General features: G+C 39.9%; 1 protein-coding gene across 1 annotated transcript in view; it reads left to right on the forward strand.

The window, feature by feature from the left end:
- The first annotated feature begins 1,127 nt into the window (after positions 1-1,127).
- The window catches only part of INTS8 (integrator complex subunit 8), a 45,134-nt gene continuing 18,274 nt past the window's right edge, over positions 1,128-27,987 (forward strand). Inside the window, exons 1-13 of the mRNA XM_079796084.1 lie at positions 1,128-1,404; positions 3,827-4,001; positions 6,712-6,852; positions 7,524-7,595; positions 8,534-8,585; positions 9,179-9,361; positions 10,881-10,988; positions 12,714-12,869; positions 15,543-15,643; positions 16,070-16,211; positions 21,941-22,011; positions 22,602-22,777; positions 25,117-25,250. Coding sequence (XP_079652210.1) covers positions 1,275-1,404; positions 3,827-4,001; positions 6,712-6,852; positions 7,524-7,595; positions 8,534-8,585; positions 9,179-9,361; positions 10,881-10,988; positions 12,714-12,869; positions 15,543-15,643; positions 16,070-16,211; positions 21,941-22,011; positions 22,602-22,777; positions 25,117-25,250 — 1,641 coding nt within the window. The 5' untranslated portion in view covers positions 1,128-1,274. The remainder of the gene's footprint in view (positions 1,405-3,826; positions 4,002-6,711; positions 6,853-7,523; positions 7,596-8,533; positions 8,586-9,178; positions 9,362-10,880; positions 10,989-12,713; positions 12,870-15,542; positions 15,644-16,069; positions 16,212-21,940; positions 22,012-22,601; positions 22,778-25,116; positions 25,251-27,987) is intronic.

Below are 27,987 nucleotides of genomic sequence, written 5' to 3' on the forward strand. Positions count from 1 at the left end.
GCCGTCCAACCCAGTCACACTGGCCAGGGCTGTACTGATTTCTTAAACCTTAATGACATACACGGTTATTTGTCTTTTGAACATACTTTGTAAAATGGGGTTAACAATACCCATAGCGGGTACATCAAGAGGCTTACATAGGAGCTAAATATTGAGGGCTAGACCTGAGAAGTGACGAAGTCTGCATCTCACTGAAGGCTGTCATCCCTGTAGGAAGAGGAAGGGGACCAGGACGCTGGGGGCCACGCCCTAGTCCCTCGAGATGACCTAGGTGGGAGGAAACCTCAGAAAGGGAAATGGGGAAATTGAAAGCACCCAAGACAAACTGCCTGGCTCGCTATTTTTTAAAAGTTTTAATAAAGTTTTATTTTTTCAAAAACGTGCAGGTTGGTGGGACCTGTTGTTCACGCATCTTCACCAACACCTGGGGCATTGAGGTCTTTGGTGTTTCTGGTGTAAATTACTTGAGCTCTGTGCTTTGAAACTAGTAGAACCGAGGATCTTCAGTCTCAGAGGCAATAGCTGGGCACTTCCTGACAGCCTGCCACGTGTTGCTTTGCCAAACAAGACTGGGCTACTTGTCCTGCACTTTGCCTTTGGACCACCCCGATTTCTTCACTGGGTCTTTGTTTTCCTTGGCCTGTTTCTTTGACTGTTGTCCTTGGGCAGCACCGCGAAACACGTCGAGGCTCGTTGCAACCCTAATCAGGGTGTTTCTTTTTTTTTTTCCTTTTTAAAATATTTATTGAGAGGAAGGGAGAGGGATAGAGTTAGAAACATCGATTAACTGCCTCCTGCACACTCCCTACTGGGGATGTGCCCGCAACCAAGGTACATGCCCTTGACCGGAATCGAACCTGGGACCCTTCAGTCCACAGGCCGACGCTCTGTCCACTGAGCCGAACCGGTCAGGGCAAGGTTGTTTCTTTTACTCGCTGAGAAACTCCCAGAAAAAAACGCGAAAAGCCCGCTGGGATCCAGTTTCCCCCATTCATCTCCCACGGTTAACCCGGAGGGGGCGTGGTCTGTGGGTAGGTCCCGCCTTCTTCTCCAACCCGAGCCGCGATTGGCCGGAGGCGCGGCGGCGCAGGGAGGCGGGTCCAAGGGGCTCCGCCTCCGCCGGGGCCGCCGCCATCTTAAGTCGTGCGGGGTTCCGGGAGGGTCCGAGCGCATCCCCGTTCCCAGCGGTTCGGCGGGTCGCAGTCCCGGGCCCGCGTCCGAGTGTCAGGTTGGAGCCGGGAAGCGTCCCTGGGGGGAGCGGCGGCGGGGGCAGGATGAGCGCGGAGGCGGCGGACCGGGAGGCGGCCACCTCCAGCCGGCCCTGCACCCCGCCGCAGACCTGCTGGTTCGAGTTCTTGTTGGAGGAGTCGCTGTTGGAGAAGCATCTCCGCAAGCCCTGCCCGGGTAAGCGCGGCGCCTGCAGCCCGACGGGAGCGGGGCCCGGCCCCCGGGCTAACCGGCGGGCTTCCAGGCCCCCCGCGCTTTCTGGGCCCCGAAGCCGCGGGCAGCCCGGGCCCCTCGCCGAGCAGGAGGCAAGTCCGGGTGCGGGGCACCCCCGCGGCGGCCGAAGGAGAGCGCGGAGCAGGCTCTTGGACCCCCGGGTGTTGGTCCTCTCACCGCGTGGGGTGTTAGCACCTGCGCGGCGGTCTCTTCGGAGGTGGCCTGGGTGGCGGAGCCTGGCTGTTCGGAGAACCGGGGCCGGGATCGGGCGTGGGGGGCGATGGGGAGAAATCAACGGTTCCGGGGCGAATCCTGCCGCCAGTGAGGTCTTCGGTTCTTATTTAACTGTTTTGTTCCTCAACGAGAGGGTTTTTTACTGAGTCTTAATCACGTATTACAAAGTTGGGCTACACCTTACAATGAGAAAATCTTTGAAGAACGGGAAATGCTATCCATCTGCAAGATGGTTATGGTCGCAGTGGTCGGCAAACCGCGGCTCGCGAGCCGCCTGCGGCTCTTTGGCCCCTGGAGTGTGGCTCTTCCACAAAAGACCACGGCCTGGGCGAGTCTATGTGGAAGAAGTGGCGTTGGAAGAAGTTTAAAAAATGTGGCTCTCCAAAGAAATGTCAATCGTCGTCCTGTTGACATTTGGCTCTGTTGACTAGTGAGTTTGCCGACCACTCTGTGTAAGGGTGATAACCATCAGTATCCCAGGCCGTGCGGGCTGCTCCGGGAGGAAGGCTGGTTTCCAGGCATTTTCTGGAAAGAGAAGGTATGAAGAGGGAAGGTCCTTGGGCAGGACTTTGCTGGTTCAAAATTGGAACCCAGATGTGGTTGGTTCAGCCTGAGAGACTGGCTTTCACGGATGGAAAACGACTGTGTGCGGAGTTGGTGTGCTTCACCTGGGTGATCTTTTTTTTTTTTTTTTTTAATATATTTGATTTTTTACAGAGAGGAAGCGAGAGGGATAGAGAGTTAGAAACATCGATCAGCTGCCTCCTGCACACTCCCTAGTGGGTGTAAGGCCGTGACGACCCTGTGGCAGAGCGACGACCCCAAATCAAACGCCGAACTCGAGTCTTGATGCAAAAGCAAGAGGTTTCTTTTATTCAAGCGCAGCGCAGGGACTCACAGGCAGCAACTCTGACAAGAGACTGCTGACCGGAGCCCTGAGCCAGGGTTGATTACAAGCTTTTATGGGCAAAAACCACACGCAGGTGGGGGTGGAAAGGTGGGGGAGATGGCCCGTTCTCGTGGGAACGGAATGCTTTATCTTTAACAGAAAGCTCGTAAAAACAGGAGTTTGCTTTAACAGAAACTAGAAGCCAGGATGTCTTTAATTTGTTTCAACAAAGACCAGGACATTTACTGATAAGCACTAAAGGGGAGTTCAGCACGCTCTTTTCTGGGAACTGAACTATGCCCACTTAATCTTAACTATCTCTGCCTCCCAGAACAGCCTCCGGAGCGCCAGCCCTGAGAGTGCATCCTTTCATGGGGATGTGCCCGCAACCAAGGTACATGTCCTTGACCGGAATCGAACCTGGGACCCTTGAGTCCGCAGGCCGACGCTCTATCCACTGAGCCAAACCGGTTTCGGCTCACCTGGGTGATCTTCCCACCTGTGTTACCTTCTTTTCATTCATGGCTTTTGACAAACATTGGCTAAGTGCCTTCCGGGTGCCAGGCGCTGTGCCTAATGCTTCAGAGGTTGTCTCATTGAATTGTTTCGTTCCTAACAACCCTGTGCGGTCAGGGGTGTTATCTCTGTGGTGCAGGTGTGGAGAGGTAGCTGGTGCAAGTCAGACGAATTACGTTTCAACACAGTCATGCTAGTGGTTTCATCCCTTTCCTCCAATGTGGACAGTGGTTATTTGCTGGATTGGAAATCTGTGGCCATGCCCTTCTTACCTGGCAAGCGCTTTCTTCTGCATGTGAAGACTCCTCTTCTTTTAAAAAAATATATTTTTGTTGATTTCAGAGAGGAAAGGAGAGGGAGAGAGAGAGAGAGAAACATCAATGATGAGAGAGAATCATTGATTGGCTGCCTCCAGCACACCCCCAAATGGGGATGGAGCCCACAACCCAGGCATGTGCCCTGACGGGGAATTGAACCCAGGACCCTTCAGTCCGCAGGCCGGTGCTCTATCCACTGAGCCAAACAGGCTAGGGCTGAATACTCCTCTTTATCCCTTCCTCTTTACTCCTCCTCTTCCTGACCTCCCCCTTTATCCCCAGGTACAATTCTTATGTATCATATTCCGCAGTCATTACAGCTACACAGCTGCTTGGGTTTCTTTTGTTGCCATAAACCAAAACGGTAAATCCCTTTGCATCTTCCTAATTACAACTTAATTTTAAGAGTTTATTTTCTTCTAAATCCTAGATCCTGCACCGGTTCAACTTATAGTTCAGTTTTTGGAACAGGCTTCCAAACCTTCAGTTAATGAACAAAACCAAGTTCAACCTCCACCTGATAACAAGAGAAATCGCATTTTAAAACTACTTGCTCTTAAAGTTGCTGCACATTTGAAGTGGGACTTGGACATATTAGAGAAAAGGTATGCGAGATTCAAATGAAGTTTATTGCTTTGGTGGCTCTGAAGCTGGGGAGATTCTGGCCAGGCCGAGGATGCCAGATTGGTTTGTCCTCCCGGTCCTTAACCCTCACCTGAAGGCCCTCAATAAAATGGTGGGATCCAAAAATATTTTAAAAATGAGTAAAAAAGAAGAAATTTATTTTGAAGTACTATTTAGATAGCTTGGTTTATTTTTATATATGCTTTTATGATATCAGCCTTTAAAATGAAAGTTATTTTTCTGTATATTCTTGATAAAATATGCAAGTATTTGACAAGAAAGTATTTGAGTGTTAGATGAATTTAAATCACCTTTTAGAGTAAAAACTTTATTAATATCAAGGCAGTTTAGTTAATGGTGATAATGATTTGATGTGGTGACTAAAATTCTCACTTAAAAGGTTTTAAGTGTTTCAATTTTTACATATCTGAAGAAAATGGATAAAAATTAATGCTATAACCCTGGCTGGTGTTGCTCAGTGGGTTGGTGCATCAGCCCATACCCAGAAAGGTGGTGTGTTTGCCTTCCTGTCATACCTAGGTCGGGGGAGCATTGGAGAGGCAACTCGATGCTTCTCTGATCCCCACTCCCCCCCCCCCCCCCCCCCCCGCCACACACACACACACACACTTCTTCCTCTTTCTCTCTCTCTCCCCCCCTTCTCCCCTCTCTCTCCCTTTTCCCCTCTCCTCCCCTTCTTCCTCTCTTCTCCTTTTCCTCCTTCAATACCCCTCTCTGAAAAATCAATAAACATATCCTCGGGTAAAGATTAAAAAAAAAAAAAGGTATGTTACATAATATTATGAATTATTTGCTATTGAATAATAATTCAGTTAATTTTACTGGGCACAAATCAATAACTATCTCCCAAAATATCTTATTAGAATCAGTGTTTATTTGTTTACAAATAAGTAATACTTTCAAATCTATGCTTAGAAATGATTTATTTTAAAAATATTTTTATTGATTTTTAGAGAGGGAGAGAGAGAGAGAGAGAGAAACAGAAACGTTGGCTGCCTCTGCACACCCTCTCCAGGAATGGAGCCTGAAACCCGGGCATGTGCCCTGACTTGGAATCAAACAAGCAGCCTTTCAGTGCACAGGATGACCACCAAGGGAGCCACGCCAGCCAGCGTGAAAATGATTTATCTTTATCCTCTTCTCACAATTTAAATAGAAATACCTTATAGGAAGTTTGAAAAAATTCAGAAAATAGGAAATAACAGGAGAGGAGAAAGAAGTGTTTTTAATATTTTTGCTGGTTTTTTGCTTTATTTTTAAACAAGGTGTGATCATACCCTATATACTGTTTTAACAGAATATCATGAACATTTTCTTATTTTATGTATTTTATGTAATTCCATTGTATAATTTATTAACTTTTCCTTCATCGACAGTCATTTTGTTTTCTAGTTTTTTCACTTTTATAAATCACAAACCCTTAAATATCTTTGTCCTTAAATTTTATCTGAATTTTTAGTTACATTCATAGTTTAGATCATTAAATTGCTGGATCAGGTAGTGTAAACATTTTTGTTGTTGTTGTTAATCCTCACCCGAGGATTTTTTTTTTCCCATTGAATTTTAGAGAGAGTGGAAGGAAGGGAGGGAGTGGGGGAGAGAAACATCGATGTGAAGTAGACACATGGATTGTTGCCTCTCATACATGCCTGGATTGGGGCCAGGGATTGGACCTGCAACCCAGGCACGGGCCCTTGACCGGAATTGAACCAGAGACCCTTTGGTGTGAGGGCCAACCATGGAGCCACTTTGGCCACAGCCAGTATAAACATTTTTAGGGCACAAGTTGCCAGATTGCATTCCAAGAGAGTTGTGTGAATTTATAACTCTCATTAGCAGTGCTTAAATATTTTTTGCACCACCTATTCTCTAGCATTGCATATTAAAATTTTTAAAAAATATATTTTTATAGATTTCAGATAGAGAGATAGAAACATCCATGATGAGAGAGAATCATCTATTGGCTGCCTCCTGCACTCCCCACACTGGGGATTGAGGCTGCAACCCAGGCCTGTGCCTGGACCGGGAATCGAACCGTGACTTCCTGGTTCATAGGTCGACGCTCAACCACTGAACCACACCGGCCGGGCAACATATTAAAATTTTAAAAATTTATTCTTTAATCTGAAACCTATCTATTAATAGACTCAAGAGGCATAGCAACAGATAGCAATGTGTAAAAAAGTGTGTTTATGGGATAGTTGGAAAATTGAACATCGATTGGCTATTTGGTGATAATAAGCAGTTTAAAAATTTTTAGATGTGCAATTAATGCTGTAAATATGTTAAGAGTTACTTTTTGGGAGCACTATTCTGAAATACTTAGGGAAGAAATAATTTAATATTGGAAATTGGCTTCACAATAAATGGGAAGGAGGCAAGAGCGTAAGAGTAGAGATGAAACAAGATGGGCCATCAGTTGATAATTGCTGAACTGAATGATAGGACATGGGGATTCATTATATTATTCTGTCTACTTTTCTATGTTTATTTCAAAATACAAAACTTTCAAATCTTAAAATTGGATGTTTTCATATAAGTTGAGACAAATTAATAAGATGGCCCTGTAGATTTAGTCCTTTTAACAATGTAATTCTTTGCAGTGAAGATACTCAATTGTATATTTCGTGCTTCTTATGCAGACATGTACCTTTGCTTCTTCCTTTTAAGTTTGTCTGTTCCAGTATTGAATATGCTGCTGAATGAACTGCTGTGCGTCAGTAAAGTTCCTCCCGGGACAAAGCATGTAGACATGGATCTGGCCACTTTACCTCCCACCACTGCCATGGCTATACTTCTCTACAATAGATGGTAAAAATAAAATTTTTTGAGAGTACATTTATTAAAGCTGGGACAGTGAAACAAGAAAGGGCTTAGGATAGAAGCAACAGGTGAGAGCCTATGCAGGATTGCTTTGTTGCTTTAAAAAGGTTATAGGAAAGAAATGAAACTAGGTGGGGCTGCTTTGGCTGGCTGAGAAGTCAGAGAAAAGGGGGCCTTGGAGACAGGGTCCCGGGGTAAGCGCGGGTCGAGCTGCTGCTGCCCATTGCTCCCTTGGTCTCAAGTCTCGTAGGGACCCTTGAAGTTCAGGAGATGCATGCCTCTGGGGGTAAATAAGGGTTAGGGAAGGTGCAGGTGTGCTCCCAGGATGGAGAGCATAATGGTAACTTTTTTTATAAACCTAAAATGTGTTGGCAGCCTCCGTTTAATTTCACTTAGCTTTCAGGTGTGTGCATTTAAGGGTTCCTTTTACTTCATAGCTCTCTCAGAGGATCTTGGGAAATGAGTCTAATGGAAAAAACTTGTGACTGCATAGATGGAAAGCATTTTGATTTAAAATAATTGTGGATGATTTAGAAAGTTTTTATGTTAATTCAAACTCCCGGTAATTTATACTATGAATCTTCTAAGGAATACTTGAAAAAATAATTGAAGTGACATTTATAATGTATTAAATTTTCTTCTTCCTGTGTTTTCTTCAGGGCAATTAGGACAATCGTTCAAAGTAGTTTTCCTGTCAAACAGGCAAAACCTGGACCTCCTCAATTAAGTGTGTAAGTTGGCAGATGTGACTCTTACCTGGCACTTTTTTCATATAATCTTTACTTGGAAATTTTTAATAACTTCTACATAGTGGTAGAGCGAAAATTGGAGGGCAGGAGGCCTTCCTCAGAAGCTGGAGTTGGAGGAGTTAGAGAGTGAGAGAATCATGTAGTGTTCTGGATATTTAGCGTACAGAGCTCTGAGAGAAGGGGAGTGCTTTGTGGATTGTGCCTTTCATCTTACTGAGTATTAGCTGACCTTCAAAATACTAAGATTTTTTTTCATTTAATTAAATTTACTTGAAGATATATTTGTTTTTATGGGGGGAACTATTTTAATATATGTAAATATTGTTTTAGAGTGCAAGAGTTACTACAAAAGTTTGATCATATCTGTAATTTAAAAAAATATATTTCATTGATTTTTTACAGAGGGAAGGGAGAGGGATAGAGAGTTAGAAACATCGATGAGAGAGAAACATCGATCAGCTGCCTCCTGCACACCCCTTACTGGGGATGTGCCCGCAACCAAGGTACATGCCCTTGACCGGAATCAAACCGGGAACCTTTCAGTCCGCAGGCCAACGCTCTATCCACAGAGCCAAACCAGTTAGGGCCATATCTGTAATTTTAAGCTTAATTCTTAAATGCCAGGTGGCAGCTTATTAAAATTTGGAGCTAGAGAGCATAGTTTCTAACTTGAAATAAATAAGTTTTTGCTGCCAGTAAGTTTTATTCTTTAATTGAGGTGTTTGTTTTTTTTAATGTGAAGCATATGAGAAAATAATGGTAAATGAGCATTTTAATTGAGTTTTTGTTTTTTTAAGCATGAAAAGAAATAGCATGAAAACATTTTTATTAAAATCTTGTTTTCAAGGATGATGCTTTTAAGTTTTGAATTTTCAGTTCTTTGAGTAACATTTGGTATTCTGCAATTATTTCTCTTTTAGTATGAATCAGATGCAACAGGAGAAAGAGCTAACAGAAAATATTTTGAAAGTGGTGAGTGTTGGCATCAGTTATACTTTAACATTCTGGGACATTTAGAGCATATTTAGATGCTTCTCCTAAGCTTAGGTATGTGAGAGTTGGCAAGGTCTAGGTGCAGTGACATTTAGGTTTTCACTGTTTGAACACAGCTTGCTAATACGGTAACTTGTACAGATTTTCATTCTTAATGATAGAGTGCTTTACTACCAGTTCTGTTGTCGAATATTTCATAATACTTTAGCAGATATGACATCTTTATATTCTCTAAAAATTTTACGATAAACATTACTTATATTTTAAGTTATGTTTGTAGTTAGAAAAATCAACATTTTTTTTATTGATCTAGTAATATAAAAGTAGAAATGTGGGAGTTGCTAAATACAGAATTACAATGATCTGTAATTCTGTATTTAGCATCTACAAATTTTTTTTAAAACTTTAAGGTAACTATTTCAACAAATTTAATTGCATTTCAGTTGATTTAAAAAAATTTTTTAATAACTTAGTACACTAAGCTACTAAGCATCCTGTAAATGTGTTTTGATTAATATAGTCCATTGCTGCCATTTTTGTATTTTAATAATTTGTTTATTGAATTTTTATAGCTAAAAGAACAAGCTTCTGATTCTATTTTGGTACTAGAGGCAGCCCTTAAATTGAACAAGGATCTTTATGTCCATACAATGAGAACATTAGATTTATTGGCCATGGAGCCAGGCATGGTAAATGGAGAAACCGAGAGCTCTACAGCTGGATTGAAAATCAAAACCGAGGAGATGCAGTGTCAGGTATTTATTTCAGTATTTAATTAGTGCATGTCAAATTGTTGGAAATCTTATGGGATCATCCCATTATTTATTATTTTGTTGTTGATTCTCACCCAAGGATATTTTTCCATTGATTTTTTAGAGAAAGTGGTGGGGTGGGGAGAGACAGAGAGAGAAACATCAATGTGAGAGAGACATTGATTTGTTGCCTCCTGCATGTGCCATAACCAGGGACTAAGGCTAAGGATTGAGCTTGCAACTGGGGTACCAGCATCGAACCTGGCACCCTTCAGTCTGCTGGCTGATGCTCTATGTGCTGAGGCAAACTGGCTAGGGCTTTAGAAAATATGTGTATTTTTATTGATTTTAGAGAGAGGAAAGGAGAGGGAGAAAGAGAAAGATCGATGAGAGACAATCATCAATTGGCTTGACTCCTGCACGCCTCTTACTGGGGATTGAGCCTGCAACCTGGGCATGTGCCCTGATCAAGAATCGAACCGTGACTCGAACCGTGACCTCCTGGTTCATAGGTTGATACTCAACCACTGAGCCACTTTGGCTGGGCAATTGTGTTAGACTTTAAAAAAAAAGTAGGCCTTATTTACTTATACTGTTATTTTTAACATACTTTTATTGATTTTAGAGAGAGAGGAAGGGAGAGAAACATCAGTGTGAGAAAGAAACATTGATGGGTTGCTTCCTGCACGCCCCCACTGGGGACTGAGCCCGCAACCTGGACATGTGCTCTGATAGGGAATCGGACGGTGACCTCCTGGTTGATAGGTCGATGCTCAACCACTGAGCCACACCAGCGGGGCCCCCTCCTCACACTTTTGGAGTGATTCCCCAGTATCTCTTCCCCTCTTCTATTTTAGAAGAACTCTCTACCATCTGAAATTTGGTGGGAGGAGGCAGAGCTTGCTTCTAGTAATAGAGCTGAAAATTCCAAAAGCTAGCTTTCTCTAGCCTTACCCGGCTTGGGGGCAAGAATGTCACGTAGGTGTGACAGACACATACATTTAATTTAGACTGCATCAAGAGCTAGTAAGTCAGTGAAGGGGGGATGACAGAGTCCATTGTGATGATGAGGAGCAACAATTGTGATAGTAAAATCTAGTTTCCAGGGTCAGGACTAGCAAGGGCGTATGCAGTTCCTCTTTCAGTGTTTCTAGCACTGGGGGCTAAGGTTGAGAGGAGCTGTGGAGTCCAGTGTTGAGGTAGCTGCTGCAATGGTATCTCATTAGACCAGTTGGTTCTTGTCCTGACTGCTTGCCTCCCTGGCCCCTTTGTTTTTCAAGCCTGATGCTTTGACCTTACCAATAATTCTGTAGGCCACTTGAAATCTTACCGATAAATCTATTTTCTGCTTAGTAAGAATTGGTTTCTGTTGCTTGTGACGAAGGTCATTAATTAACTTCTCGTTGAAATGTTGTTTTCTTATGGATGTACCTGTGTTTTGCTGAGATAAAGATAATTTTGGATTTTGTCAGCTTCTAAGTACATGAAAAATTAAGCAAATTGGTGTTCATTACCATTTTAGGTGTGTTATGATTTGGGTGCAGCATACTTCCAGCAAGGCTCTACAAATTCAGCTGTCTATGAAAATGCCAGAGAAAAGTTTTTTAGAACCAAAGAACTAATTGCAGAGGTAAATACGGTCATACCAGACACATGATATTCAATCCTTCACAATATTGTACGTTTTTGGCTTTAATTTTTTTGATAAACGGTAAGTGTTTATTGTAGTAGTAACTCTGCCAAGTTAAAAAGAAAATACTGAACACAGTTGTTAAAATCTATACCACTACTGACTGGAAGTAACCCCTGTTGTCATTTTAGTTTATTTTCTTCACCGGAATCGAACCTGGGACCCTTGAGTCCACAGGCCGACGCTCTATCCACTGAGCCAAACTGGTTAGGGCTGTTTTTATACAATTAAGCTTATTCTGTATATACTACTTTGCTTAAATCTTTGAATAGACATTTAAAATGTATTCTGTTCTGTGATTTGCTTCATTTCCCTGATGTTAGGGCATTTAGGTTGTTTACTGGTTTTATTTATTACAAAGCAGCAATTTTATATCTCCAAGCATAAATTTTTCTTTGGATTTTAGATGCTTTCAAGTTAAATTCTTGCAGGTAGAATTGCCACTTCCAGTGGTTACTTTATTTTTCCCAATCCTCACCCAAGGACATGCTTAGAGAGAGGAAAGGGGAGAGTGGGAGAGAGAGAGAGAAAAACTGATTGGTTGCCTTTTGTAAGTGCCCCAACTGGCGATGGAACCCAAAGCCTGGGTATGTGCCCGGACCGGGAATCAAACCAACAACCGTTTAGGGCACAGGAGGACACTCAACCAACTGAGCCACTCTGCGCCCACTGATTTTTTATAGGCTGTAAACCAGATTGCTTTGCCGGATACCTTTCTCTAAGAGTACTCTAATCAGCAGTGGGGTTTCTTTTATAAATTGCTAATTTGATGAGTGGAATATGGTATCTTTAAAAATTTTGCATTTTCTTAGTTCTTAATAAGGATAAACTTTTTCAAGTGTTTATCATTTGCGTTTTTCTTTTTATGGTTCAGACCACTGAAATTTGAAGTGTATAACTGTTTTTGTATGCCTGGTGCCTAGAAAATGTCCCACTTCAGTCTCCTTTCCTCACCAGAGAAAACATTTAAATTCACCAGAGATCTATGTTAATTCTAATCTGGACTCATTGGGAATCCCCATTTTACTTTGCCTGGGGAACTCATCAAATTTCTAATTTTACGGTATTTAGGGAGAGTAATTTAAAGCTTTATATTTAAAAAAATGTCTTTAAAACAATTTTTCTGTTTTGGTAGAAGCATTCCTGTTCTTTCTAGTTGACAGAAGAGTGAGCTTTCTCTGTTCTGTAAATTTCTGCCAAGTATTATAAATTATAAGTTTCTAACAACGTTTACTTTGTTAATCAGATTCTTAATTGTCATACCTACTTAGAGTGACAATGTCTACGTGTATGTTGGCCTGAAAACTCTAAACCAGGAGTCAGCAAACTTTTTTGTAAAGGGCCACATAGTAGATATTTTAGCTTTTGTGCACCTTACACAGTATTTGTTGCATATTCTCATTTGTTGCTTTTTTCCCTTTAAGACCCAAAGAGTCATTCTTAGCTCAAGGGTTATGCAAAAATAGGCCACAGGCTTGATTTGGCCAATGAGCAATCATTTTTCTGACCCCTGTTCTAAACTTTTAACCTTTATATTTTTTATGTTTCCTCCAGCCCCGAATTTTTCTTTAGCATTTTCTTGTATTGTTCAGATGCACTAAGTGGGTGTTAGACTATTGTTTCTATTGCATTGATGGATAATGATATATACCTCTTACTTTACAGATAGGTTCATTATCTCTTCATTGTACCATAGATGAAAAGCGGCTAGCTGGCTATTGTCAAGCATGTGATGTTCTCGTACCTTCTTCTGATATTACATCTCAACAGTTAACTCCATATAGTCAAGTCCATATTTGTTTGAGATCTGGCAACTATCAGGTAAGTCTTAACGATGGAGTTGCATTAGTGTAGTTGAAAAATTTTGGAAGCTAGATAGAACTGAATTTGAATCCTGGCACTATCATTTACTATTCGTGTGATTTGTGGCAAGTCAAACTGTGAGATTGGCCTATAAAATGGTGGTAGTAATTATCCAATTTCATAGGCTTCTTGTGGGAATTAAGTGAGAAGTTACTACTTATAGACTCTGAGGCAAAACACTGTATAGATGCTGACTATTATTGATATTATCCTCTCTTGAAGTTGTACAGTTTGCCCATTTTAAGTGAATTCTGTAAGAAACTTTATATGCAGAATTTTTAACTTTTTAAATTACAGGTAGAGAACTTTTAGTGTTATGTAGCCTAAAGTTTTTTAAAATTTCAATTACAGTTGACATTCAGTATTGTATTCATTTCAGCTGTACAGCATAGTGGTTATACATTTATATAACCTACAAAGTGATTCCCCCAATAAATCTTGCATCCACCTGACACCATGTATAGTTCTTAGAATATTATTGAGTATATTCCTTAACCTTTTGCACTCGGATGTTGAGTGTGACTCGACACGGTTAGCATTAGAATAAAGGAATTGAGAAAAAGGCAAGCGAGTGCAAAGGGTTAAGCTGTACTTTACATGCCATAACTATTTTATAACTATCTATCTGTACTTCTTAATCCCTTCACCTTTGTCACCTAGCCCCCCTCCCATCTGGCTACCATTTGTATGCCTGGTGCCTAGAAAATGTCTCACCAGAGGAAAGCAGGCTGAAGTGTCCTCTGTATCTATGAGTTTGCTTCTGTCTTGCTCGTTTATTTATTTTGTTTTTTTGGATGCCACATATAAGTGAAATCATATGGTATTTGTCTTTTCTGACTTATTTTCATTTAGCAAATACCCTCTATATGGAGACTAAAGTTTTGTGTCTGATTTGAAACTATAACCTTGTAGTCTAGCCTTACTGTAGCCACTGCAAATATTAAGACTGGAGGAGAAAGTGAGCAAGGCAGTTTTGGTAGGTTTGGATGGTATGTTGCAGAACCCACTTTGCCAACGAGCCTGGTCATTATTTTAATTTTACTCATGCAAAGGGCTTAAAGTAGTATGTTGAGATTTTTTATCCCCCCTCCCCGCGACCCCCCCCCCCCCGGCCTGCCCTCTGTGGGTATATATTTAGTTTTATAATGAAAATCACTGGGAATTAGAATTTGTACTTTAAAATCTTCTATTAGAAAGCCTTTATTCTAGAAGGTGAACAGTGCCTTCATGTTGTTTAATCCAAAACAGGAATCATGAAATGAAATAGCTATAGCATACCTTTAGTTTTGTGTCTTCAAATATGCTTTAGTCCAACTTTTTAGTTCATTCTTCTCAACTAGAATTATTCCCCCCGCCCCCCCCCCCCCCCGAAAATAGAAGAAAAGAGGGGCTAATACTTTCTTCCCCTCCCTCTGGCCCTTTAAAAAAAATAGTTCTACTTTAACCTAGGGAAGAAAATTAAACTTTCTTCAGGATGAATTATAGATGCAGATGCATTTATTAAAGACTGGAGGTCTTTCAATTGTATGTCCCTAGTAAGGCTTATGGAGGGTGGGGATTAATTATGGTTAAGAGAGAGAATCTTTAAGAAGCTACCTGTGCAAATAAGACCTTAGAAATAGATAGGTACAAGTTACTGTGAATATAACAAAGTGTCAAAATGTGTAAATCAGAAAGTAGTATAATTGGGTAGCTAGGAAGGGGAAATTGCGTTTTTGTTGTAACTGAAATTTATCACTTTAGTTATTTATCACTCTAGTTAGAAATTATATTTCACCTTTTACTACTTGAATAGGATTCTCTGTATGAACTATCTTGTGTTTGTTTTGTGCTGATCAAGCAGTTGTTGAACAACTGTAACAAATGAGTCTTCTTACCCGTAACAAGGGCTATTTTGCCCTGTGTAACCATCCCTTGCTCATGTTTGACTATGGAGGTGAAACAGTGGTTGCCCTATAGTTTTGAAACCACTTTTGTCAGTACTTTTGGGATAGCAGTTGATCAGCGTTAACTGTTTCTAAAATCTTCCCCATCTCCTCACACTGTCACCCCTTCTTTCTCTCCTCTTCCATTGCTTGATAAAGAGCTGAAAAAGTCTGTATGTAACAATGTGGGTATTTTCTGTAATTCACTAATTTTAAACCACTTAAATTTATTAGGATAGTATTTTGGCATGTATTTTTCCAGCTGAATTATTTTAAATTTATTATTTTTTAAAGTTTGTTGTATTAATTTGTGTTTAAAGTGAATGAGAAGAATTTTTTAAAAGTTCTGATAATGTAGCGGCACTGCCTCTTACTAATGGATTCTTTTCTCACCTCTCATTTTTGGTCCATGATCTTTAATTTAAAAACCATGAGGGGAGGGAGCATCTGAGATCCTGTTCCCCGGCAAGTGTTGTCAGTTGGCTCAAATATCTTACACAAATTTTCATTCATAAATAAGTGTAACATTTTATGATTTTTCTTCAATGTGTATTTTTATTATAGAAAGACTTATTTTAAAAATTTATTTTTAAATTTAATATTTTTTGGGGAAAGGCTTTATTTTTTTGGGGGGGGGGGGAGACTTTAAAAGTAAAGAAACTTTGCCATGATTTTTGAAATGGATGCAATTTTATGTCTGTTCTAGGAGGTAATAAAGATTTTCATTGAAGATAACTTAACCTTCGGTTTACCTGTCCAGTTCCGACAGTCAGTACTAAGAGAACTCTTTCAGAAAGCTCAACAGGGGTAAGTAAGTAAATCCAAGAATTACTTTTTGGTTTTTGAATAAAAGAGCAAGTGCGCATTTCAGGTTTATCTGAAACCTCCAAATTACCTATAAGTCTGTGACAATACTTTCACATTTGTTAGTATATGGAAATTAACATAGTCAGAGGAACCCTTAAATGTTCTATTAAAAAGTGCTTGGGAGAAAAGATTATACATAGCAGAATTCGATTCTATTACCTAATCTGTAACTAACTTGTCTCTTGATAAATTCAAAACTTTTCTGTTATGCTTTCCCCCCTGACTCGGATATTTACTAGTGTGCCTGCATAACCTAAAATCTTAATCTCTCAAGAATAAATGGCTCATTCTTGTGAATTTAGTTTTGTAATATATACCTTTTTTTCATTTAAAAAATATTAGTGGATCTACTTTTGTATTCTACAGAAATGAAGCTCTAGATGAAATCTGTTTTAAAGTCTGTGCCTGTAACACAGTCCGTGATATATTGGAAGGTAGAACAATTAGTGTTCAATTTAACCAGCTATTTCTTAGACCTAATAAAGAGAAAATAGACTTTCTCCTTGAGGTAAGACATTATTTCCCCTTTTGACTTACAGTTTTGCTTTAAGACCAATGACATCTTAGTTGCCAAATCCAGTGCCCTCTTTTCTGTCTTCATCTGACCTGATAATTGATACTGCTGACAGACTGCACTCTTCCCTTCCCTTTTTCCCAGTTCTCCTACATTATTGGATTTTCCTTGGTCCTTCATTGACTTCTATTTTACTCTCCCTTTAGTGTTTTTGTTTTACAAAAGTTTTGTCCTTGACTCTTTCATCTTCTCAGGTCATTTTGTATTCTCATCCAAAATAAAGTGTCAGTCACCTTTTCTATCACCTGTTTACTAAAAACTCTCAAATCACACCTTTAACCTCCTCTCATGTCAGTTCTAGAGTCTGTGCTTCTATGGGATTTTCCAGCCTCTTTCTTTTATTGTTTTAATGTAATAGATATTGAGAGAAGTACAGAAAGCATAACTAACACCACTTAGTTCCAAAGTGCAGCGTTACCAACACTGTAAAAGTCCTCCTTATGCTCTATTTCCAAATCCTCTCTGCCTCTTTGAGGAAATCGCTGTCCTGCCTTCGATGATAATCATTTCCTTGCTTTTCTTCACAGTTGTATCACCTTTATATGCACCCTTAAAGAATATTCTTTAATTTTCCTGTTTTGAGCTTTTATATAAATGAAATCATACAAAATGTATTCACTTTCTTTGACTAAACATATATTTGGGAGATTTTTTTTTCCAGTTGTTGAATGCAGATACAGGTTTTTGTTCTTTTAATCTTCACTTGATAGTTTTTCCATTATTTTTTTATTTTTATTTTTTTGAGAGAGTGGTCGGGAGGGATGGGGTGGTGGGGGGAGAGAAACATCGAGTGTGAAAGACAGATTGATTGGTTACCTCCTGCATGCATCCCGAATGGGGCCAGAGATCCACCCTGCAACTGAGGTACATAATCTTGACTGGGAATGCAACCCGCAACCCTGAGCAAAACCTGCCAGAGCCAGATACAAGTTTATTTTGTGGTGTGTTTTTTTTTTCTTCACATTGCTGTAAGGTGTTTTTTTCCAAATAGAATTAATTTTAATCCTATATTTTATATATCCAGCATACTATCATTTCAACATAAAATTAGTGTAAAAAGTTGAGAGATTTTACAATCTTTTTCATACTAAGTTTTTGAAATCTGTATTTTTCATTTAGAGATTTCAATCTGTACTAGTCCTATTTCAAATTATCAGTAGCTGTATGACTTCTGTATTGGACAGTGCAGATTTACAATATGGCAGGTGGCAGGTGTTTTAATACTAATGGTGAAATATGTTCCATTGCTGTAAGGTGTTTTAACATTATATGACAATGCCACAATTTATTCATTCTTATGATGATAAACGTTTGTGTTGTTTATAGTTTTTTGCTATTGTTCTGCTTGGAATACATACTATTTCTTTATACACTTAGAGGAAGTGTATATGAAATATTACTTTTATAATATTAAAGTTGTTGGTTTTTTTTGCAACCAGCCAGCATGCATGAGAATTCTCGTTGGTCAGCATCTTGGGATTTTTTGATTTGCCTGTCAGATCATTGTAATGGTTATCTCATTGAGTTTTAAATTTCCATTCCCCTCTAAGGAATTTACCGCTTTTCATTTACTTTTTGCTTATATAGATTTCGTCTTCTGAGGTATCTTTTTTTCAAGTGGTATGCCTTATTTTTCTATTGGATTTTATTATTATTTTTTGCAGGCATTTTTTGGATGGTTCTTTATAGCCTTTGTCCTTTACCATTTTTATATATTACAGGTATCTTCTTTGAGTTTGACTTCTCTTTTAAATTCCTTTTTATTGTTTTAAAAGCTCTTAATTTTAATATAAAGTTTGTAAAGGTTTCATGATTGCTGTGTGTTATTTAAGAAAGCTTTTCCTATCCTATAGTCATGAAGATGGTCTCATACTTTATTTTCTAAAAGTCTTATAGCATAGCCTTCTTTTCACATTTGGGTCTTTAATCCATCTATAATTGATTTTTTGGTGTCAAGTGAAGTAGGGGGTCCAGTGTAATTCCCCCCCCCCCCCCCCCATTATATGACTTGGTTTGTTCCTGTACCATTTACTGAATGGTCCATTTTATTCCTTCCAATCCCCAGTGCTGCCTTTATAGAATGCCAAGTGTGTATAGCCTGTTTTTGGGCTCTATTCTGTACCACTTTGCTATTTCCTATACATATGTCCATATTCCTATGTCTTGATATCTAAACCACAGATGTTGTTTTTCAAAGTTGTATTGGCATGCTTGTCCTTTGCATTTGTTGTAAATAGTAGATTCAGATTGTCAAGTTTTAGAAATAAGCCTGATGGACTTTTCTTTGGAGTTACCTTACATTTAAAAATCAAGAAGAATTAATATTTTTTATAATATTGAGTATTCAAATCCATAAGCTGGTCCAGCTTTTGATTTATTAAAAGGCTTAAGAATTTTTTTTAATACGTTTTTTACTGACTTAAGAGAGAGGTATGGAGAGGGAGAAAGGGATAGAAACATCAATGATAAGAGAGAATCATTGATCAGCTTAGGCATTTTTTTAAATGTCCTTCAGAGCTTTTTAATTTTTCCATAGAGGTCTTTTTTGTCTTTTCAAATATGCACTTAAAAGTAGTTTATGAATTGGTACAGAGCTAGAGTTGCATAATGATTTTGTTTCCAACTACTTTGCTAAACTTTTTTTAAAAAAATATATTTTATTGATTTTTTACAGAGAGGAAGGGAGAGGGATAGAGAGTTAGAAACATCGATGAGAGAGAAACATCGATCAGCTGCCTCCTGCACACGCCCTAATGGGGATGTGCCCGCAACCAAGGTACATGCCCTTGACCGGAATCGAACCTGGGACCTTTCAGTCCGCAGGCTGACACTCTATCCACTGAGCCAAACCGGTTTCGGCTACTTTGCTAAACTCTTAAAAAATTCTAGCCCTAGCTGGTTTGGCTCAGTGGATAGAGTGTGGGCCTGCAGACTGAAGGGTCCCAGGTTTGATTCCAGCCAAGGGCACATGCCTGGGTTGTGGACTCGTCCCCGGTAGGCGGCGTGCAGGAAGCATCCAATCAGTGATTCTCTCTCATCATTGATTTTTCTATCTCTCTCTCTCCCTTTCCCTTCCTCTCTGAAATCAATAAGGAAATAGATTTTAAAAAGTTCTATTAATTTATCAGTGAGTTTGTTTTTCTAAACAGTCTTCATCTGTAAATAATGCATTTTGTTTTTCCCTTTTCTAACCTTTTCATTTTTATTTCTTTTTAATTGTTCTTACTGTGCTGCCTGTGACTAGTGCAATGTTCAGTATAAGGGGCTCTGGTGCGCTTCCTCGTCTCATTCTCCGTTCAGAGGAGAAGCTTGCACTGCTTCACCATGTGGAATGATGATGATTTTGTTTTTCTTGTAGCTCTTCTGTATGTGATTAAGGAAGTTTTCATCTATCCTTAGTTCACTACGGGCTCTTTTTAAAAAAAATCATGAATGATTTTTAGATTTTTATCAAATGTTTTCTATGTGTCTATTAAAATCTTGTAATTTTATTTTTCTCTTCTAATCTGTTAATGTGGTGAAGTATATTAATTGTGTTAAACTATCTTTGGAACACAACCAATTAGGTCATGATTTTTCAAAATCTTAATTGACATTAGCATAACTGCTTTAGGTGTATGTCGTGACTTAAAAAATATATATTGCTTGATTTGGTTTGCTAATATTTTAAGATTGTTATACATTTTTGTGCAAGACTGATGCATTTGCTTTTTTTTTTTTTTTTTTTTTTGGTCGTTTGATTTTGGTTTAATTGTCATGCTTACCTTATAAATACTAGAGAGACCGGGTGCAGGAATTCGTGCAAAGGTGGGGTCCCTCGGCCTGGCCAATGATTGGGGCTGATCGGGGCCATCTCGCACAGTCCTGATCTGGGCCAGCTGGCCCGGGGGACGGACCGTGGGAGGTTGACTATGGGAGCGCACTGACCACCAGGGGGCAGCGCCTGCGTTGAATGTCTGCCCCCTGGTGGTCAGTGCGCGTCATAGCGATGGGTCGATTGGTTGTTTGGTCGCTTAGGCTTTTATACATATAGATTGGAAAAGTTAGTGTAAAAATAAACTCATTGCTTCTTTTGATGTTTGATAGAATTTCAGAAATGAAGTATTTGGGACTAGAGACTTTTTTGTGAGAAGATTTTTGGCAGTGGGTCCATTTTATCAGTGATTGTAGAGCTATTCTTAATAGTTTTAAGAAGTTATTTTCTAAGAATTTGTCTATATCATCTAAATTTTTATGTTAGTATTAAAGTTTTTATTACCTTTATAATGTTATAACATTTATAGAGATGTCCCTTCTTGTTTTTAATGAGGCTTTTAAAAAAATTGAGGTGAATTCACGAAAACATATGTTATGTTGCTTATCAGAAGTTAACAAATCTTCCCTAAATTGTTCCATCACACATGTACAATGCCTCTCTATATGTGAATAAATAATCTGATATGAAAAGACACTCAAGTGTTACTTATCATAAGATCTTACATATGATATCAATTTTAATACTAGTTTTAATATAAATTTTTTTTTTTAATCCTCATCTGAGGATATTTTTCCATTGATTCTTAGAGATAGTAGAAGCGAGAGAGAGAGACACACACACAGAGATAGAGGGACATCAGTGTGAGAGAGATACATTGATTGGTTGCCTCCTGCACATGCCCTGACTAGGCCAGGGGATCGAGCTTGCACACAAGGTACATGCCCTTGACCGAAATTAAACTCAGGACCGTTTACTCTGCAGGCTGATGCACAACCACTGAGCCACATTGGCCAGGCCACTTAATGTTTTCATTGTTCATGTTGTAGCATGTGTCAATACTTTAATTCAGCGGTCGCCAATCTTTTGGACCTCATGGACCAGCCGTTGGCGACCTCTGCTTTAATCCTTTTAATGGCTGAATAATATTCCATTGAATGGGTATACTATTTAATGTCTCGTTTGTGTTTCCATTCATCTAAGTATGCTATTCAGTGTCCATTTGTGTCTCTTCATTTGATGCACTTCAGGATTGTTTTCATTTTTTGCTGTTATGAACAATGTAGCTACAAACATTCTATATCTTATTAGAGAATATTAGATAGTTTCTTGAGGTTAGGGACTTTTATACTAATTATATTTTATTTTGGCTTGTAAATGTATGGGAGGAATCCTAATCTAATGAATAAACTCAGGATAATATTAGAATATTTGTAGATAAATAATATTTTTATAACTGGTTTCTGTAATTCTTTATTTTTATTGTTTATTTTCTAAACCTTGGTTAATTTTTTAAGCATTAGTTTCATAGCTATTAGTTTAGCTATTACTGATACTTCTTTGCAACTGAGATGAATCTTCTCTTGCTTTTCTGACAGTAGCTACTGATTCTTATAGTTTATCACTACATATAATTGGTAACGATTTATAAATTCTGGGAGAACTTTATACCATGCTAAATAGACTATTCTTATTAATACCTGCAGTTATTGAAATGATTAGATTTTAGATTTTACTCCCTCTCCCCATTATGGATTTTAATTTTTTGATATCATCTTTTAATTTAACCAGATTTGAGATTGACAAATGGCTGAAAAAGGAAAATTCAGTTGTTTTTAAATTGTAACTTTTCATACCTAGTGTATATTTTTTAAAGCCCATACTCTAATGAAAATACTCAAACTTCTAGGTATGTTCAAGATCAATAAACTTAGAAAAATCTTCAGATTCTTTGAAAGGAAACATGGCTTCTTTTCTAAAGTAAGTACCTTTCTTTTTCTCTTTTCCTTAACTTTGAACTTAGTCTTGTGAGAAAAGTACCTTTTATTATTTTTTGTATTTGAACTGCATATCTTATAAACCAGCAGTAACTGATATTTGAGAACCAGATATGGTTGATTGTATAGTTACTCTTTTTTTTTTAAAAAAATATATATTTTATTGATTTTTTACAGAGAGGAAGAGAGAGGGATAGAGAGTTAGAAACATCGATGAGAGAGAATCATCGATCAGCTGCCTCTTGCACACCCCCTACTGGGGATGTGCCCGCAACCAAGGTACATGCCCTTGACCGGAATCGAACCTGGGACCCTTGAGTCCGCAGGCCGACGCTCTATCCACTGAGCCAAACCGGTTTCGGCATGATTGTATAGTTACTCTTATATTGTCATTGACATCACAGTTTTAAATAAGGACCAAAGTGAAATTTTAAAATCTATTTCAAAATATTGTTAATGTGGTTTATGAAATGGTAATTTGTTAAATGGTTTGTTAACAAAAATTGGTTAATATTGTTTTTCCCAAACTAAATCATGTCCTTCTTTGTTTTATAATATTTCTTACTGATCTAGGAATGTGTGTCTGGGGTTGGAAGATCTGCAGTATGTGTTCATGATTTCTTCACATGAGCTTTTCATTACTTTGTTGAAAGATGAAGAACGAAAGCTGCTTGTTGATCAGATGAGGAAGAGATCCCCTAGAGTAAACCTGTGCATTAAACCCGTGACTTCATTTTATGACATCCCAGGTTAGTTCTCCAGTCTGCTAGCTAACGTTGGCACATTTTGCCCCTCAGTATATTTGAGGATGCCCTGTTAATTGTTTTAATTTGCACTTGTATTGGTAATTAATAGAAATCTACCTGTCTTCCGTTATTATATTTCTATCGAGGCAGTTAAGTGCTGAGACTCTGCTGAGTCTGTGGTTAGTGGAGAATTAGGCCTATCCTCTCTAATAAAATGGTAATATGCAAATTAACCACCACTCCGCTACATAAGCCACGCCCACAAGTCAAGCCACGCCCACCAGCCAATCAGGGCGAGTATGCAAATTAACCCCAATCCAAGATGGCTACAGCCACAGAGAGCAAGGTTTCCCAGGTAACAGAGCAAGCCAAGCTTTCCATAGCCGTTGCAGGCCTAAGCCTCCACTCAAGCTACAAAGTTTCAATTATAGAAGGTAAACAAATTCAAACAAATGGCGGCAGAATGGAGCTGGAGAGAGCAGGCCAGGGTTGCCGGTGGCAACAGGGGAAGCAAAGCTTTCCGCACACCCTGGCCGGGCTCACCCGCTTAAGGCTACAAAGTTTCAATTGTAGAAGGTGAATTAACTGCCACAGAAATGGCTGCCGCCCCAGGATACAAAGTTTCAATTGTAGAAGGAAAATAAATTCCAGATACCAGGGCCTCCCTTTGGGTTGCCAGGGTGCGTGGCCGGCCTGCAAACCACCACAGGCCCCTCACTCAGGCTGCCCCACACCCCAAGAGACCCCCACCCTTATCTGTGACACCCTTCAGGGCAAACCAGCTGGCCCCCACCCCTGTACCAGGCCTCTATCCTATCTAATAAAAGAATAATATACAGATTGATCATCACTGCAACACACAATATAGCTGCCCCCATGTGGTCAAAGATCCTGCCCCCATGTGGACACAAGATGCCCACTACAAGATGGCCAGCAGGAGAGGGCAGTTCGGAGGCACCCGGCCTGCAAGGGAGGGCAGTTGTGAGGGACCAGGCCTGCAAGGGAGAGCAGTTGAGAGGGACCAGGCTTGCAAGGGAGGGCAGTTGGAGGTGATCAACCCTGCAGGAGAGGGCAGTTAGGGGTGACCAGGCTGGCAGAGGAGGGAAGTTGGGGGCAAACAGGCTGGCAGGGGAACAGTTAGGCATCAACCAGGCTGGCAGCGGAGTGGTTAGGGGGTGATCAGCCTGGCAGGCAGAAGCGGTTAGGGGCAATCAGGAAGGCAGGCAGGCAAGCAGTTGGGAGCCAGCAGTCCTGGATTGTGAGAGGGATGTCCCAGATTGGAGAGGGTACAGGCTGGGCTGAGGGACAACCCCCCGCCGTGCACGAATTTCGTGCACCGGGCTTCTAGTATACATAAAAGATTGTAGCTAGGGAAATGGACCAAGGTAATTCTGCTGCTAATGTGTTCTTGGGAGGTAACAAAAGAGGTAGGAGGGGACTGGTAAAATGTGCTAAGACCATAAAAAATACAGGATTCCATGCATTTCAGCCTATATCACTGTGATACTACCTAGTGGCTAAGCATTTAGCTTTGGCAATACTATTGTCTTTTTTGCCTTATTTACGTGATTTTCTTCAATTTTTGCCTTTAATTTATAAATATAACTAGAAAATATAGTCCTGTTAATTAATAAGAAAAATAAGCTTCAATACTTAGTATGGGTGAGGTAGAGAATTCAGTTGGTTTAACAAAAAGGCAAAATTTTAGCAGCTTTGAAGCTCACTGGATTTAAACTGGTTAACTGTTGTAAAGGAAAGGAATAACATTAACACATAAAATGCTGGAAATTGAGGACTGTCTCAAAGGTGAGTTGTAATTAAGGGGTTTAATGATCATTTCATGATTCTTTGAGAAGGCAATATTTCCTCCTCTTCCTCTCCCTTCAAAAAACATACATTTTAAATATTTGTTATTTAAAATTATTATTCAAAATTAACCTTTTATTTATACATGCTTTTGTTAACACATTATGTTAAAAAAGTAGGAGACTGTCTGTATAAGTTTGTTTTTATCCATATATACCACATAGTTCTTTTCATGAACCACTTACTGATTTTTACCTTTGTTTATATTTTCTTCATCCTTATTAAATGTTTTTTTAAATGCAGACATAATACAAATTGTATTAAGTTTTCTCTGAAGATAAAGCTAATATGTAAATTACATTATGTTGGTGAATCAGTTCTGAAGATGAGAGCTGTTTTTAAAATAGATATACTAAGAATAAAAACCCCATAGATATAATACTTATATACACAATTTCAATAAATTATCACTCATACTTACATGATTATTTATACCCTTGACTGAAATCATTATTAAAATAGGAATCTCTTCTTAGCCTCAGCAAGTGTCAACATTGGCCAGTTGGAGCATCAGCTGATATTGTCAGTGGATCCCTGGAGGATTCGGCAGATTTTAATTGAATTACATGGAATGACATCAGAGCGCCAATTCTGGACAGTATCCAATAAGGTAAGAAACCCTCTGTGAAGAACAGAAAATAACATACCCTTTTATTTGCCAACAATTTAGGACCTTCACATGACAATAATTGTGTACTTTGAACATCCATTGACAGAAATAAAAAATACCAGAAAAGATACTATTAAATCAGTAGCCTCTAACAATAAGTTTATATCCCACTTATTATGATAGCATCTACATACACTTTATTTTATTTTATTTTAATATATTTTATTGATTTTTTACAGAGAGGAAGGGAGAGGGATAGAGTTAGAAACATTGATGAGAGAGAAACATCCAACAGCTGCCTCTTGCACACTACCTACTGGGGATGTGCCTGTAACCAAGGTACATGCCCTTGTCCGGAATTGAACCTGGGACCCTTGAGTCCGCAGGCTGACGCTCTATCCGGGTAGGGCTACATACACTTTAAATATATCTATAAATCCTATATAATAAAGAACTAATATGCTAATTAGACCAGACTGTGGACCAACCAGTGGTTGGGGGGCGGGGCCGCGAGGCAGCCAGGACTGCCAGTGCCTACTCTTGCACAAATTTTGGGCATTAGACCTCTAGTGTATATATATAAGATATATTACTTATGTAGTTTGTAGCTAATACTTGCTATGTGCTTAATAGAGTGTTTTTGTTGTTTTTAATACCTTTGTGAGGTCTAAAGCCTACAGGTAGGAACCAATTTATTAAAACTTCTTTATAGACATTTTTGGGTCTAGATACTCATTTAGAACACCCAGCCAGGCACAGTGAGCCCTCCCCTGTGCTCGATCCCAGAATTCCCCTGGCTTGCCTGTGTACCATGGCTGACGAGGAAACAGCCTTTGATGATGCAGTAGAAGAACGTGCGGTCAACAAAGAGTACAAAATATGGAAAAAGAACATCCCTTTTTTTTATGATTTAGTGATAACCTATCTGAAGTGGCCCAGCCTAACTGCTTGGTTGCCTCCACATATAACCAGACCAGAAGGGAAAGATTTGGCTTGTCCTTGGAACACACATGTCAGATGAACAAAACCACCTTGTGATAGCCACTGTGAAGCTCCCTAATGATGACACTGAGGTTGATGCTTCATTGCGACAGTGAGGAAGGAGGATTTGGAAGTTTTGGGTCTGTTGGTAGAAAAGTTGAAATAGAAATCAAGGTCAGCCATGGAAAAGAAGTAAATAGGTCACATTATATAAAGAGAACCCTTGCATGTGATGTTCTTGTTTTTGACTATGCAAAACATCCTTCTAAACCAGATCCTCTGGAGAGTGCAGCCCAGACGTGTGTCTTCGTGGACATCAGAAGGAAGGCTGTGGGTTTTCTTGGAGCCCAAATCTCTGTGGGCACTTACTTAGTGCTTCAGATGACTACACTATCTGTCTATGGGACATCAGTGCTTTTCAAAAGTATGGAAAAGTTGTGGATGTGAAGTCCATCTTTATAGGGTATATATAGCAGGAGTAGGAGACTTTTCTTGGCATCTGCACCATGAATCTCTGTTTGGGTCATTCGCTGATGATCAGAAACTTATGATCTGGGGTACTAGTCAAATAATACTTCCAGATCAGACCAAGCCAGATCTGTTCTGTATGGGAAGACAATTAGCATACAAATGTGGCAAATGGCAGAGACCATTTATAATGATGAAAATCCTGAAGGAAGCATGGGTCCAGAGGACAGGGGTCTTAGATATCTGTACTATCTGTGATTTTAGACTCCTCTTTTTTCCTCTCTCATCCCTGAAATTGATTTAGCACTGGCTTTGAGACACAGAGTTTGTTCAGCTATCCCTCTAGAGTAGGTACCATCTATAAACTGAGGGTGTTTTCTAAGTATTAACTGGGGGACTTGATTAAGTGAAGCCACTGACTTATATTTAAACTAGCGTTCCCGTTGCAGGAAAAATCCTGCAATAGGGTTTCCTGCTGCACTCTACCCCACCCTGCCTGCTCTCCTCCCTTGTCCCCCCGCCCCGCGATCTCCTCCAGCCCCCCTGCTTTTCTAACTTCTCCTCCAGCCCGCTCTCCTTCCTTCTTCCCTGGCCCTGCCTCCGCTTCTCCCTTCTCCCCCGGCCCGCCTTTTTTGCCAGCCCGCCTGCTTTTCCCTTCTCCCCCGGCCCTGCCTCCGCTCTTCCCTTCTCCCCCGCCCCGCCTCCGCTCCTCCCTTCTCCCCCGGCCCCGCCTCTTCTACCCCGGCCCGCCTGCTCAACTTCCTTCTCCCCTGGCCCGCCTGCTCAACTTCCTTCTCCCCCGGCCCCGCCTGCTCAACTTCCTTCTCCCCCGGCCCCACCTCCGCTCCTCCCTTCTCCTCCCCCCGGCTTGCTTGCTTCTCTGCAGCTTTGCTCCCTTCTGCAGCTCTTGGCTTCTTTCTACACTGTCGCGATATGCAAATCAGCCGCCATCTTTGTTTGGATAATTTGCATATTCATCCTGGTTGGCTGGTGGGCGTGGCTTGGGCGTAACGAAGGTGCGGTCAATTTGCATATTTGCCTATTATTAGATTAGATTTTCTTGAGGAATTTTCCAATAACAAGTATCTAAAGTAGCCCCTGAAGGGGGAATATCGTGTGTGCTTATTTTATTTTTCTTATTATGTCATATCACTACGTTCAGACTCATTTAAGTAAAGGCTAGAAGTAAGTAAAGAATAGAGCCGAGTGAGGTCGGTGTATGAACTATGAAGTATAAGTACTGCAGTATGTTATTTTTATTCAGGAAGTAAGGAAGATTCAAGTCATA

This window comes from Cnephaeus nilssonii (genome assembly GCF_951640355.1).
Source record: "Cnephaeus nilssonii genome assembly, chromosome: 18".
NCBI lineage: Eukaryota > Metazoa > Chordata > Mammalia > Chiroptera > Vespertilionidae > Cnephaeus > Cnephaeus nilssonii.